This window comes from Macrobrachium nipponense, chromosome 21, assembly GCF_015104395.2.
Source record: "Macrobrachium nipponense isolate FS-2020 chromosome 21, ASM1510439v2, whole genome shotgun sequence".
Lineage (NCBI taxonomy): Eukaryota > Metazoa > Arthropoda > Malacostraca > Decapoda > Palaemonidae > Macrobrachium > Macrobrachium nipponense.
In genome coordinates this window covers 74,838,524-74,853,982 of record NC_087212.1, presented here as the reverse complement: position 1 = coordinate 74,853,982, position 15,459 = coordinate 74,838,524, and the positions used below count along the sequence as shown (strand labels likewise).

General features: G+C 36.4%; 1 protein-coding gene across 22 annotated transcripts in view; it reads left to right on the top strand.

Moving 5' to 3' along the window:
- The window catches only part of LOC135198179 (DNA ligase 1-like), a 126,100-nt gene extending 111,044 nt beyond the window's left edge, over window positions 1–15,056 (top strand). For 10 of the 22 annotated variants that reach the window (XM_064225711.1, XM_064225705.1, XM_064225709.1 and 7 more), the window contains 4 exons: window positions 4,490–4,570; window positions 5,032–5,059; window positions 6,071–7,245; window positions 9,609–15,056. In XM_064225711.1, coding sequence (XP_064081781.1) covers window positions 4,531–4,570; window positions 5,032–5,059; window positions 6,071–7,245; window positions 9,609–9,640 — 1,275 coding nt within the window. In that variant the 5' untranslated portion in view covers window positions 4,490–4,530 and the 3' untranslated portion in view covers window positions 9,641–15,056. Of the gene's footprint in view, window positions 1–887; window positions 1,286–3,221; window positions 3,479–4,489; window positions 4,571–5,031; window positions 5,060–6,070; window positions 7,246–7,532; window positions 7,583–9,608 lie in introns of those variants that run through there. The other 12 variants (XM_064225702.1, XM_064225701.1, XM_064225700.1 and 9 more) reach the window with 12 other exon arrangements.
- The last annotated feature ends 403 nt before the right edge of the window (window positions 15,057–15,459 follow it).

The following is a 15,459-nucleotide window of genomic DNA, read 5'->3' as shown; positions in this document are numbered from 1 at the left end:
AAACTGTTGTGGTAAGAAATAGTTGTTATGCAAGAAAACAATTTTATTGCAAATAGATGGATGCACCAAATGAAGGGTAAGTTACTGAAAGTTACTACACAACAGCTGTTGTAAGCATCGATACAAACGCAACATCGTCCAACCCAAGAGAGCACGGGACCCATTACAAGTGTCTTATAAAATCAATAAACATCCCTGGACCGCAACTTTTAGGAAGGACAGTCTCAAATCACTGACACTTTTAAATTCATCATGGGTGGAAATATATATATATGTAGTTATATATATATATTATATATATATATATACTATTAATATTTATATTATAAATAAATAATAATAATAATATATATATAGATATATATATATATATAAATCTATATATATATATATATATAATATATATATATATATATATATATAATATACACACACACACAGATTCAATAAATAATATATAATATCTAATATAATTATTCATATATATATACTATATTATATATAGTATAATGTATGTATAATCAAAGTAACATGACTATAGTGTTCTGTTTCCGTTTCCGAGGATGATTTAAATTTTGTCAGTGATTTGAGACTGTCCCTCCTAAAAGTTGCGGTCCAGGGATGTTTATTGATTTTATTAAGACACTTGTGGTAATGGGTCCCGTGTTCTCTTGGGTTGGACGATGTTGCGTTTGTACCAATGCTTACAACGGCCGTTATTTAGCAACTTTCAGTTGTGAGAAATTTTAGTAGGAACATTTTTAAATAATCATTAGAGCAAACAGTTTTCTTTTTTTGTCTAATGACAGTTTTCAATTTTATAGTTGCACATAACTGATATATGAAACGTATCCAATGCGAGTTGAGTCGTTGCCCATGGCCGTGACCGGCCCACAGTTTTCGTTCGTTCGAGGAGGAACATTAAAGTAGACACTTATTCACGCGGTCATAATAAACTTAATAAGAACCATAGTTCAAATATATCAATTTTTTTTTATAGATTTCGGTTAAATACTTTATAACGAACTTAAGCTACTAGCCCTTTAATAAACGCAACTAAGTTAATCCAAGTCGAAGCATTTGAACGCATTCGGACTTGATATTTACAAGTTGAACTGTCCCCGAAACGGAATCCAGGAAGACGAATGGGCATATTGCCAAGTTTAATAATAGTGTGACAAAGTTTCGTTTGCTGTAGTGTGTATCAATTCGTGGTTGTCAGTTCTGTTCCACTTTTGCACTGTAGCCAATTGAATCGAACTTTTCACAGATAGTAACATGAAACGTGAGTATTCTAGTAAGTTTGGCAAGCGTCAGCGTAGCCTAGGCTAGGCTAAGTATCCTACCTAGCTCCTATGAATAAAATCGATCGTATGTGTTGATTAGGTAGCCTATTGGTAGACTAGGCTAGCTAGATGTTTTCATTTGCTATGCAGACATTTCAGTCCATGGTTTAATTGTACCTCTATGCTAGGTTGTACGTACCAGCTGGTGTTCAGTTAGGCTAGTATGTACACCACTAGTGTTTTAAGTGCAGATTGTCCAAACTTTACATTAGGTAGCACAGTATAGTGTACGAGACTTGCTTAATGCTTAAGCGGGTGTCACGTGTACCTAGGTTATCCTAGACTGGTTAGTTGTAGAAAAATGGTGTGGTACCTAGTGTAGCTGATGTTTTCTAGCCTATGTAAGGCTATAGGGTAAAAAACCGCGTGTTACAGGGGTGGACCATGTACGATCAATGTGTACGACCCCAAGAAAAGTACATTATAACGCGTCCTGACACCGGAGTAGAGGTCTTTAGCTCCGTTTCTCACCAACAAGAAGTCGCGTCTGATGCCCATCTCCGATGTCAGGACGTGTTATAATGTACTTTTTTTGGGGTTGTACACATTGATCGTACATGGTCCACCCCTGTACCATGCGGTTTTTTACCCTATACACAATCAGTTGAGTGAACACAGGATAGTGTGGGCAAAATACGGTTCAAGATTTGGAGTAGGCTATGTTGGCCAAGCCATTTGTCCATACAAATCACATGAAATTAGAACTTTGGTAGCTCATGGCATTCTTGTCACATCAGCACTTTATGATACCCCAGACATTTGCGTCCGAATAAATATTACTTAAAATTCTTGTTCAGGAGGTGAAACTACGTAGTAAAACCGCAACTGCCATAGTCTAGGCCGCCGTGGAATAGTACTATAGATCTACCTAAATTTCATGACACCAAGAGCTCTGAAATGCTTGTGGAGCTCACCAAACTTTACTTTACCATCAACTCCACAACACCTAAGGAACATGTGATTTCCAATGCTTTAAGATTGCATTGTGCCAGTTGCCTGGTTACTGGATTTTTTGGGCAATTTGATTGATGTACAATAATATACAAATTCATTACAACTAGTATAGTCACATGCTATTGTAGCCCACTTACAAAGGTAATCTTACCCCACCTAAAAGTTATTAAACATATAGATATATGTTTATTTGCTTATCAGGTGTAGGTCTAGTTCATATGACATTACTGTCTTAAGGATATAGTTTTTTACTTTTTACACATTCTACCCAGGTCATCGATAATCATATGAACAATTTAAATTATCTAGGGTATGCATTTCTAATGTAGGTTTTTATACAGTGCAACTCTCTCTCTCTCTCTCTCTCTCTCTCTCTCGTCTCCTCTTCTTCTCCTCTCTCTCCTCTCTCTCTCTATCATCACAGTCTCTCGTCTCTCTCTCTCTCTCTCTCTCTCTCTCTCTCTCTCTCTCTCTCTCTCTCTCTCATTTTGTTGCCAAGATTTTGGAAGCAAATCTGATTGGAAGTTTGTGAGATATATTTGGCTGTATTCACTTCATTTGAACTCCATTCTTGCTTGAAAACCAAAGTTACTTTACTCTATTTGATATGCAAAAAGAATCTCTCTCTCTCTCTCTCTCTCTCTCTCTCTCTCTCTCTCTCTCTCTCTCTCTCTCTCTCTCTCTCTCTCTCTCTCTCGTGCCGTACCCATGCAGTGTGTGATTAAGCATCGGATTGATCAATATTGCAGGCTCAGAGTCAGGGGGGAAGTCTGAGCTTGCTGTCTTTGTTTCTCAACACAAAAAAGTAGGCAGGGGATGAGAGGGTCGGACTCAGAGGGGAGGGAGACTGAAGTGTGTGTGTGTGTGTGTGTGTGTATGTGTGTGTGAGTGAGGGGTAGCTACGAGAAGGGGTGGCAAGGGAAGAGAAGGAAGAGGAGGAGGAGAGCATTAAGCAGGGGAGACTGATGCTTTCTATTGTCAACCCCACTTGTGGGTCTTTCATTTGAGCTGTGGTTGTGAAAAGGAGGGAAGAGCAAACTGTACCCTCGCCTTTGATGCCTCTGCGCTTGTGTTGTTATTATCATCTTATTCATTAGTTCTTTTTCATGTTCTGCATTTGTGCGTTAGAAGATACCTATTTTTCTCTCTGGATGTTCTGTGTTGGTATTTAGAATAAGGTAGTAATTTATTTTTCTTTGTAAAATAACAGAAATAACAGGAATTTTGTATTGGTTTTATGTTTGCAGTAGCCATTGAAGTGTTGCCATTGGAAAGTGTATAAAGGTTCAGTGAATTTTTGTTACTGAGGAACACAATTAAGGTTTCAGGAGTTAATTTAAAATATTCCTTAGAATGAGTGTGTTGTAGTTAAGTCCTTGAAAAGGATTAAAATAGAAAAATTAGTGATTATAGAGTGCGTTACCAGAGTTATGCATTCTCTCCATACTTTCTTTGGTTCTGTATTGTTTTAATTAGAAACACTTGGTGCTCTTTACGTTGCCATAGGCAGATAGTGTAGTAGCTCATCTTGGTGCTATAGTGTGTTACAGAATTTTTCAATTGGTAATATAATTTTTTATGTTATTAAGAGGTTTACTAAAAGGGTCTTATAATTAGGTTTTTCTTATAAGCATTAGTGTGTTGACATATTCCTCTGAAATATATATGGCATAATGGGGAAGTCTCAAAGTTAACAGTGAAAAGTTGTTTCATTGTTGTTAAAGTGCTATAATAATTTATGGATAATAAAAATATTGCATTTCCATGGAGTCTTTTTGAAGTAGTAGTTGTGGAGGTATACAATCATTCTTAGTAGCACAGTATATATATAATGTACTCATAGGCCAACTAGGCTACTCCATTGAAAGTTTGCCTTGAGTATGGTGCTCCTTCCATCTTGACCATGCATATAGATCTTTGTCATAATGCTATCTTTTACCTTATCCAGTAATTGACCTGTAAGAAAGTGATATGTGAGAAATTTTCATCAATAATAGTTATTTTCAACAAGTGGAATGAGTTCACCCTTTCCCAGTCCTTTGCAGAACATGCCATTGATTGTAATGCCACTTATGTTACAGGAGTGACAAAGGAGCCCTAACTCCATGTTGTATTCTTAATTTGAGATTGTATTCAAAAGCCTGATAATGTAAATGTCAGCTTTAACATTCATTTTTTTTCTCTTACAGGTGCATTAGGTCCATTTACCTTGACATATGAACATACATGGATGACCTGGTTGTTGAGAAGCTGGGCAAGGCTGTCAATGGGTAAGCTTGGAAAATGCTGTTTACTGTTCCATAGATTTAACATGCAATTATCATTTATTATGTTGAGTTAATATAATTAATGTAAAGATAGTACTGTATCTTGGGTAACAAGGAATAGTTTACAGTTTAGTAGTATTGTTTGATCAGGGTAGTTATGTTATTCAGTGTTAGGCGCAGTGCTCATGCTATTAGTACTGTATAGTATTGTTAAATTGTCAATAAAGTACAGTACTTTTCAAGTAAGATCTCAGGGTGTTATTTCATGTAGGTTCACTTTCATTTGTTTTGATTAAATGCCATGAAATGATAAAACACTGTCTTTCCACTTTTTGTGTATACTACAGTATTACTTAGGGTGTTTTAAATCAAATAGCCTATATTAAACAAATGTAGAGTATGGCAGTATTAGTCTATTCTTTGCATCATTTATCTGACTGACTTGTTCTTCTTCAATGCCAAAGGAACAGATTGCAAGATTGCAAGATACTGGTATGTAATTGGATATGAGTGAGAAAAGCTGAGTTGATCAGTTTCTGTGACTTTAATAATTTTTTGTTTTTATCTTTTATTTTTTTTGCACCATGGAAGGGAATTTCTTTGTCTTTCCCAACATTTTTGTGCCTGGGTCAACCATTTAAAAAATATATATAATATTCATAACTTCAGTACAGAGAACTATTTTCTAAAAGACAGTGAAATATTCTCAACATATTGCAAGCAGAAATTAGAAATGGTTAAGCCAGTGCTATTTATTTTACCATATTTGGCCAGATGTTTTGACTGCTCTGTTTACTGACATTTGATGCACGGTGTGTTTTATGCAATCGGGTTTGTAGCTTCTTTGGCTCATATATGTTTTTGGATTCCACTAATAACTTAACATTTTTCTCTGGTTTACCTTAGCCTAAATATTTTAAATTTCGTACCTTTGAGCATCGCTGTATGGAGTTCTGATGGCATACCAAAATTTATTCCTAGGGGATGGGTCAGGATTTGTCACAAAATTTCATATTTTCCATTTCCATTTTATATTTATTACTATTATTGTCAGTTGGATTGCTTTTTTTCCAATCAATATTAATGTTTAATCTTGCTTTGAATTTGTCATGTTTATTATTACCTCTTATTTCAATGTACTTTGCAAGGGTTTAGGAATGGAGATATTTTCCATTGTAGGCACAAGCTTGTGATAATAAGCTTAGCATCATGACATTTTCCATGTTTACACAATCTTTGGTACTTTGCACTATTTGTATATAATTCACTCCTCTCTGCACTGAACAACCCTGCGTGTATTGGTGAGTACGGAGTGGATGAAGAAGGTGGTGATGATGATGAGATTTCAATCTTATCCTAGTTGGTTTCTGTGGGATTTAATTATTAAAAAAAATTCATATAATAGGCTGTGGATACAGTTGATGATAGAGAGCTGGTGAGTATACTAACTGAAGGAAGACTGATGTGTGCAGTGGTTGTTAGTTGTTATTCTGGCTGTTCCAGTGGGGAGAATGGGACGAGTGGTGCCCCATCACAGACGGACCTGCTCAAGCTGCTGGCAAGCGGCAGTGCTGGGGGACTTGGGGGGGCTCTTGGGGGTCTTGGGGGAGGCTTGGGGGGACTAGCAGCTGCTGCTCAGGCAAGACAGAATGGCAGCATGATGAGGTCATACGAAGCGTTATTACAAGGCCCATCTGCAGGACGGATGGCACCCCAAGCGGTAACTCTTCCAGGTCCCACAAGAAGACGGAAGAAGAAGAGGCGTAGGCAACCAGACATGCCTAAAAAGGCTTGCACACCTTTCATGCATTTCTGTGCTTATTTCAAGCGTAAACTCATGGAGGAAGGCAAGGAGTTTCCCCAGTTTGCAGACTTTGGTAAACGAGCAGGGGAACTCTGGAGAAACATGGGTGATGTAGAAAAGCAGAAATTTGTTGAGCTTTCTGAACAAGACCGCCAAAGATATATTAAAGATATGAAGGAGTACGAAGAAAGAAAGTTGGCAGAAAAGGAACGGGAACGTGAGCTTCAGCAACAGAGAGAAAAGGAGTTACAAGTCCTGAGAGAAAAAGAATTGGAGAAGTTACAAAAACAACAACGAGAACAGTTAGAGCAGCAGCAGAAGCAGCTGGAACATCATCAAAAACAACAACAGCAAAATCCAAATGCAGGTATAATGAATATGTTGAATCCTTTAAGCCCTTTGAATCCACTAATGATAGCTGCAATGAACCAGACTCTAATGCAAACCATGTTAACGAACCCTGACCTCATGAAAACTGTTTATTCTGAAGCGGCTAGAAATTACTACGTAGAAACACTGAAGAATATTTATCAGAATATGGGTTCAACACAACACAATGGTAACAGTGTCCCGGTCAGTACCAGTGGAGCTCATGGAGGAGTATTATCTGACCATCAGAGTCCATTGTCGTCGAGTCCTCTTGCTGCAATGGGTATGAATTTGAACTTACTGTCCTTGTTAAACTCTGGTCAGTTATCGGCTGTGCCCACTTCCACCACTTCAACTGTGAGTTCCCCCCAAGCCAAGACCCCTTCGTCCCTTAAGGTAGCCCCCTCACCTCTCCTAGGCAGCTCCAACAGCCTAGCCGCAGCTGCTCTGGACCTCTCTGCAGCAAGGCCAAGTGAGGGCAAGGGTGCCTATAGTAGCGATGAAGGTAACATTTTTTTCTGATTAATGCCAAGAGAACAGCATGAGGTTCTCAATGGAAAATTGCATGATGATTGGTGATGGTGGTAATAGTGGCAGTTGGCAGCAGCATGGTGCCTTAGCAGTCAAGATTTGATTAAGGACTGTAGATTCCTGACCTGTCCCTTGATTATTTTTATGTGCATGTTTCTGCTCATATTTTGTGTATTAGTTACCTTTTTATGTAAATAATTGCATGCTTTTCTTTATTTTGTTTAGCTCTGCCATCATTCATTAATTTCTTTTCTTTTTCAGAAAACTACTAGATACATAAAAAACAAGGCTGTGTAGTAGATTTCACAAAGGTAATTATCGTGGACTTTTAGCACAAAAAAGAAAATTTGTTCATATCTGAAAGCCAATAGCATAGCAATTAAGCAAGCTGTTCATCCTATAAATCAGTGGCATGCTATTGACAGATGGATGTTGCAAATATTGACATGCAAGATATATAAACTTTGTTATACAGAATCCTATGTGACTTGTTTTCTGTACTGCTTCTTGTGTTTAGTCACCATAGTACAGTAACTGTAAAATGGGGGTACAGATTTATGGTGTGGTTTTGCAAAGTTAAAATAATTTTTTACTTTATACATCTTGCGTAGTTAAGTGTATTAAAATGGGGCTGTATATATTTTAAGTTTCCAGAAGTTGTAGGGCATTTTCATGATGTACATAATTTTTTCTGATATTTGATTCAGTTTGTGGAGATCATGATATCTTCATCTTTGTTAACTAGAAAGAATTGACAGGGTTCTCTTAGTTAATGAGCTGTAGTAAGTTTAGATTTCTTTTATAGGTAGCAGCTTACCAAGTTATAGAAATTAAATTCTTAAATAAAAAGAGCTTGGAACATACCAAGTTTAGTATTCTGCTGTTTTCTTATAGTTGAAACGTCATAAAAAAGTTGGACATACATGTATGTATTTTATCAAATGAATCATTTCAGTAAAGTAAATGAAGTTATTGTGCTTAATTCAGCATTGCAATAACCTCATATTTGCACTATCTTGAAATGCACAAAATACATATTGTGGTCAACAGTGCAGTAAATTTTAAGGATAGAACTCTCTTAATTCTTAAAATGTGTAAATAGCAGCTCAGGTATCTTGCTAAAACTCAGATTTCATATCTGAAAGCATGCTTATGTGACACAGCTAGATTAGTATGTACAAGGCTGTACAAAATACATAATTGTGGAATTTTACTGCAGTCAGTAATGCAAGCATTTACACTAGTCATTTCTAGAATAGATTTCACGTAATAGGTAGAATAGCTGAACTGATATTATTGAGTATATTTTAGCCTTTCATTCCCATTTGCAGAGGAAGTGAAAGCCATTGAGTGAAAAGTTTGTACTGGACCACAGAATCTGAGTTCTCCCGTTATTCATTTATACTTCAAAGATGGAAGTAATGTATGGACAAGTGAATGAGCAGTAGCATAGTCTTTTTTTTCCCAAGTATAGATGGAATGCAGCACATACCTGGGAGTGCAGATTTCAAATGAAAATGAGTGTTCAAGATTTCCAAAAGCACATCCTTTGATCATTTAACTTTGATAATACCAAATACAGATACGTATTGTGCGAACATAAGACAATAAACAAATTCTAATATTGCTGGAAATGAATGCTTCTATGTTTGCCATGTAGATATACTACTGACAAATTACAGAAAGTTTTATACTATATTTGCTCTCACTAGATTTATGAAAACTATAGGTGGAAATAGTCATCTGGAGTTATTATGTAATGTTTTTCTGAATTTTAAGAAGCAGAACCTGTTTAAGGATAACATTAATTGAAATCCATTGTCAGTGTTTCGCTATGCTCGTATGGTGTAATATTCTCTCTCACTCTTTCACTGTTACATTAAATTTTTTCTTGTAACAGGAAGGAATTAATGATTTAATCCATCTTTCAGCCCTTTTTTTTTCATCCAAGGTCTTTCTCAACAGATACTCTTAGTGGCAGGTGCCATTTCCTTCCTGTGATAGATGTAGGGTTATTTTTAATTGTAATGTATAGAATATTTGTTATCTTTAGGTACCATATTATTATTTTGTTTGCTTTTCCATTCATTCTAACTATAATGCAGTAATAATAAGGTTGTGTTTTCAGGTTATTTCAGTAGTAGGTGATGTAACTATAATTCCCAAAGCTAAAAGGAAGAGGTATCCAGATTATTTAAAACATAAAGGTTGAGCAGCATTTATTTATAGTTGACATTTTTCATATTCTAATGTTAAATTGCCAGTTGTATTGTAGTTTGGTTTGTATTGAGGGTTAGTGGTGATTCATTCTAATGTCCTATTAATTTTTCATTTCAGAGGTAACCAAGGAAACCGAATGTGAAATTTGAGACACAACAAACCCAAAGTAGCTAAAGTTCCTATCTCCAGTCATTACTTCCCAAATACCATTCAAGCTGCACTTTATAAAACACAAGTAAACACAACCAAGAGACCTATACTTTGCCTATATGAGTGTAGTTTGTAATGTGCAAATCTTAGAGTGAGTTAGCTTCTGTAGAACGTCTGTGTTGTTCAGTATACTAAAAAAAAAAGATAAAAGTACAATTGCCTTTGAAAGCCACGTAAAGTATTATGCATGCAATTGAATTTTCATATTGAAAGAAACTCCCAAGTGTGAGTAAATTAGGTGGGATTGAATATTATTGTGAATTGGCCTGGCTGTGATGAAATGATGCTTGTGGAGAATCTGTTTATTCTTCCAGCAAGTTTGTAGGAGGAGGAGGACAATTCTACGCTGCACACACATACGTACTGAGATTAGCTTTAGAAACATAGTAACTTTATTGAACCTTGTGAGTGATTTTCTTCACTGGAGAGTGCAGTGGTTGTTATTCTTTGACAGTGTAGAAAAGAAGAGCAGTTATTTTGTTTCAACCATGGATAACACAGATGTTGCTTCAAATCTCAGCTTACAAGAATTTGTTAGTAACAACGGAGATTTTACCATCTATTACCAGCTTTTGAACCTAACTGGAAGTGTTTACATCTGGGTAGGGACTGAGCAAGGCAATTTAGCTGGTCTTGTAGCAGCCCTGGGTTCTCGGGTTGGACCACTTGCAGCATCAACACTTCTAGGACCACTTGGTGCACAGAGTCATGAAGTATCTCAGCTTGCACAGAGACTTCAGAGACGATGCAACCTGCAGATATTGTTGAGTGTTAATTTGCCAACTGATGATCTTATACCTCACGTAGAACAACGTCTACTCGAGGAACTCTGTGTTGCATGAAGGCCAAGGCTCCACAATGATATGCCAGTAGATTTTCTTTCATTTTGTATCCAGTCACATGATTGTTACTATTAATAATAGTTGTGCCCATCTACTGAAGAGTTCATTCTTAGAATAAAAATATATTGAAATTGCGACATTGGAATTATCATCTTAACACTCATTAGATGAAGCACTTAAATTTATATTTATATTATATAAATGGTATTAATATACAGTATGATAGAGAAATTTTTATTACATATTTTATAGTGTCTTCCTTCTACTGAAATGGCTGTGAGTCTTGGCCTTTATGCCTGTGGTTAACATGAAATATTCTTGTAGGTTTGTGGTTAATTATTGAAACCTGGACAAGTAAGGGTAATAGCAGCCGTGAAAGCAAAGCCTTCAAAATATATATTTGAAGATACTTTTCATATTCAGAGCTTTCTTTAAATATCAATTTGAACATTAATATTTACTTTACAAGCTTAAAACTGTGTTTTGTTTTTCACTGTCTTTTTTTTCATCTTGCAGTGCATTGTATGTATACAAAAAAGTTCTAAAATGGTTGCTGTAGGGTTACACTGAAAGGCAGTGCTCTCTAAGTTGATAGAGTACCAGGAAAAATACCATCTTATGAAATCTGTAATTGGAAGTTGTTTGTGAAAACTTAGATATTTTGTAAACATTGGCCTGGTTAAATGCTTCAGTATCACAAGCCCTACACTGAATTGTGAAGAATAACAGTTGTCAAGAAGTAAAAAGTTTTATTTGTATCTTTTTCAATTAAACTTTAGCCCTGAATATGAAACGTTTTTCAGGTACGTATTGACACTTGAATGATTATAGCTTCCTATTATCGAGGTTGTTTGTTTTCCTTACAAGCTATGTTGTTTTTAGCCAGATTTTCATTGCCAGTGAATAGATGAAATTTCTGCATTCACTAGTTTAAAAAGAAGCAGTTCAGTGCACTAAACCAGAGAGAGAGAAACTGCTCACTTTGCAATCGGATTGACCTTGTATGCACTGGCTAGCCTACTTTTAATATACCATTCAATAAGATATATTGACATGTGTTCAGCAGTATTTTTGCCATGAAACAGCTCTCTCTCTCTTTTTCTTGATTGAGGATGTTTCACTGCATTGCCTTCACTGCATGTAGCTTTCTAAGGTGTTCTTCTTAGATGAAGAAACTTGATGATTGCACAACTGTTAAAATATAAATGAAGAAGTCCACAAAGTTTTTGGTGGTGCATACAAGTGATAAATGAAGGTATGATATTCCAGTGTACTATATCAGGGTAGATATTAAGTTCCTCTTTATTTTTACAAGTGCTTTTTTTTGTAATCCTTTATAGAGGTATTTCCTTTTTTTATTTTTAGAAGTTTGTATATTTGTCCTATGCAATAGGTGGAATTTAACCAGCAGTCTTTTTGCTTCCCAATTTTGTAGTTACTACCTCACAGGTGATAGATTAATTAAAAGACATTCCCTGTAGCCCGTGACTCATTAGGCAGCTCAGGAAACACAGGGGAAGCTGCTGGAGGAGCAATGCCATATTGTATTTCCAAGTATGATTCTCTTAACAGTTGTTCTTCAGTGTGATGCAACCAAGAGGTCTTCGTTATTGTTTCCTTGAGAATGTGTGAGTGACAATCGTGGTTTCTTAAGTGATTTTTGTACTTTAGGTTGACTCTACTTTATGCGACTCCATTCATTTATAGTAAGAAGAAATAACTATATCGACATATGATTGATATCAAATTTAAACATTAAAAGTGTCAGTGCATGCTTAGACACTGTTGTACTTATAATGAAGGATTTTATTTATTCTATATATATATAATATATGTATGCAGTATTATTTCATTGTCTTACTTAGGAAGGTAATGTGTTCTGTCATAAAACAATAATGGAACTTTTGGATGGAATTTTTGAAAAGGGCTTTGCTTGGCCAGCAGCTTCTGCCATCCATCATAACTCTCATTATCAGATCTCCTCTGCCATATGTAAAGCCCCCCCCCCATGCCACCTCGCAGCTTTTAGACAGTCGGTGCTGGTTTGGTTGTCTGGAGATTACTGCATGATATTCAATAATATTAGTGTTCAAAACTTGCAAGAATAAATTTTGCATCTTGAAAAAGTAAATAATTTTACATGACAGGGTTGTTGCTGTTTCATTTATTGCAATGTCATGCTGTGTCTACAATTTGTGCCATGTTAAGGTTTGTTAAAAGACCTTGAGGTGTGATATTTGGAAATTTGATGTGCCTGGGGACCAATCATTAGGGAAAGAATGTATAATGTAATTTCAAGAATTTTCTATTAAGTACTTTTATTCAAGATCTCTTTAAGACCAATTTTTAAATTTGTAATTCATTAAGATGGATCTTGCACTGGTTTGTTTTTATAATTAATTCCATGATTGGCCTCCAATCCCAGCACTGCCTGTCTACATGGGATGTCTTGGTGCTCCTTTCAAAAGTAATGTAATGTTTTGTATTTTATTTTATTTATATTTGGCAAACAGGTGCACTCAAGATATCTGTCCCCAAGCTTAACAGTGTAGTCCTGATAATGCCTCAGGGTAGAGGGTTCGCTCCCCGGTTTTGTGGGTCCTATGTTGAGGCCTCCTTTGACTCACGCACAAGTGATAGTTAGTCTAGTTTATTTGGGTACTAAATATTTATACTAACATTTTTTTATAGAAACATTTTATATCAAGCAGTAGTAGTTGTATCCAGTGTACAGTACTTTGCTTGGAAATGGCTACACCCACCCACATCATGAAGATGTAGTAGAGGTTGTAGCAGTTACTAAGACAATCAATATTTTTTTCCCTTAGGTTTTATCAGTTTAAAAGAATTTGTGGTCAAAGTGTGATAGGGAACTGTTAAATCATATAATTTCTAGTGAATGTGCGAGATGCTCTAGGAAGGCCTAGGTAGCCAAGAGCTGCCGAGAAGTCGTGATAGTGTTGATATGCTAGTCTGACGGCGGGGAGCGTAGCCTCCGTCCCAAACCCACCCTTCTACCTCCTGACCCGTGTTAATGCCCCATCAGTCACTCCTGCCTGCAGATACACTGCTCAAAATCCTAAACAGTCTCTTGTATGCTGGTATTGAAGATTTGTTCTTTGTGATGGGAGCAGGTGTACATTGCAGTGCTGTGAGCACTCTGAATCTGCATGCAGTCCAGTGAGAATACTTGTTCTGCTGTGTATGTAGAAGATGAGACCAAACCATTCCTACCAGAGCCCAGTCCCAGCAAGGACTGGTGCAGCCATGTCGCAACCCAAGTTCCTCGCCTAAACAGGTTCCTCTCCCCCTCTAGCACATCCCCACCCCTTGAGCTCCATCTGTATATTATATTATTTTTATTTTGCAGACCCTCTCCTCAGCCTTTTGTATGATAAGCAGGTGATGCCAGATTACAGTCAGTGATTAGACAACTGCTGTGGAATTACTTGTAACTCTTTCTGTCTCCTGCCCTCCATCTTTCACAACTTGAAATTTATGCATATATATTCAGTTTTTGCTTTTATTTCTTGTAATTTATAAGAACAGTAATTCCACAGTTATCCTTTGTCTAAATTGTCTTATGATCATTTAGACAGTTGTCTGTGTGAATGCATGAATGGTATACACATTATTTTCATAATGGCTTACACTAAATTCTGTTAAGGTTATACATAGCCAAGTATTATACATTCCTTTACTTATAGACAAAAAGTAAAGTGCAAAAATTATTTAGTCTTTGAGACTCTTAAAAGAGATTAAACTCTTTGCTATGCACAAGTTAACCTTGCACATTGGAGCATTTGGCACAAACTGTCGAGGTTGGAGAGTTGTCTCCTGTGATAGGCATTTGTTTTTTCAACTAATGTACTCGCATGTGCGTGCCATGGAAACACTCACTTGGTGAGGCAAAGCCTTGGCTGTGGTTGTGAGTTGCAGGCTGGGACCTGAAGTGTCATGTTCTTCAAGTTGGTTAATGACTACATTAATATGAATGATACAGAAAACTCGTGTGAATAAAAAGTAGTATTCTCAACCAACTAGGACACAAGGTCCCAAGCTTCTCACACCAGAAGGGCCCCCAGCACATGTGCCCAAGGGCCCACCCATTATGCAAATGTATTTTAAATTAAGCAAAGCAATATTATGATTTTTTTATTGCTGTTATTGGGGAAAATGGTTATCTTGTGAATTTTGACCTAAAAAAAATAGTAATCATTTTGTACATGGTAACAGATGACTTTAGATGCTGAAATTATTCACTAGGAAATTCTGTGCTATTTTTAGAGAGTCTCTAGTTTGTGTACTTTGTTATATATCTGGATGATGTAGTCTTGTATGAGATATATGAAACGGTAGGGATTAACTTCAAAGTGTCGTGATTATATTTAGTATAGGAGGAACATGGTAGGGAATAGACAGTACAGTATAGTCAGTGCTGAACTGATATATATGCAACGTGTAGTTTGAAATACTCAAAAAAAAATTAAAATAAAAGATGAGATCAGAATAATTGTTTTTTATTGTATCCCGCAGAATATGCTCATTTAACTAGTATGTATTGTAAAAATTAACAATTTTTACCTATTGAAGAGGTTGAAAACACTCCACAGTAGTCAGTCATAATATTTTTTACTTTTATTCCCAGGCTTCATATCTTGGTGGACTAGAATATAGAATTTAGGGGAAAAGCCAACCACAGGTCACCCAGTCATGAAGGGAAAATGGCGACCGGAAGGGGTTGATACGTGTAACAGGAGGAAAACCTCACAGTTGCACAAAGAAATTTAAGTGTTAAGAGATGGTGGAAAGCAAGATGGAGAGAGGATATGAATGGAAATACGTGTATAGTAAAAGGGATTGCAGCTAGGGGCCTGAAAGAATGCAATGCCTGATGGTGTCTGTAGCTTTAGAGG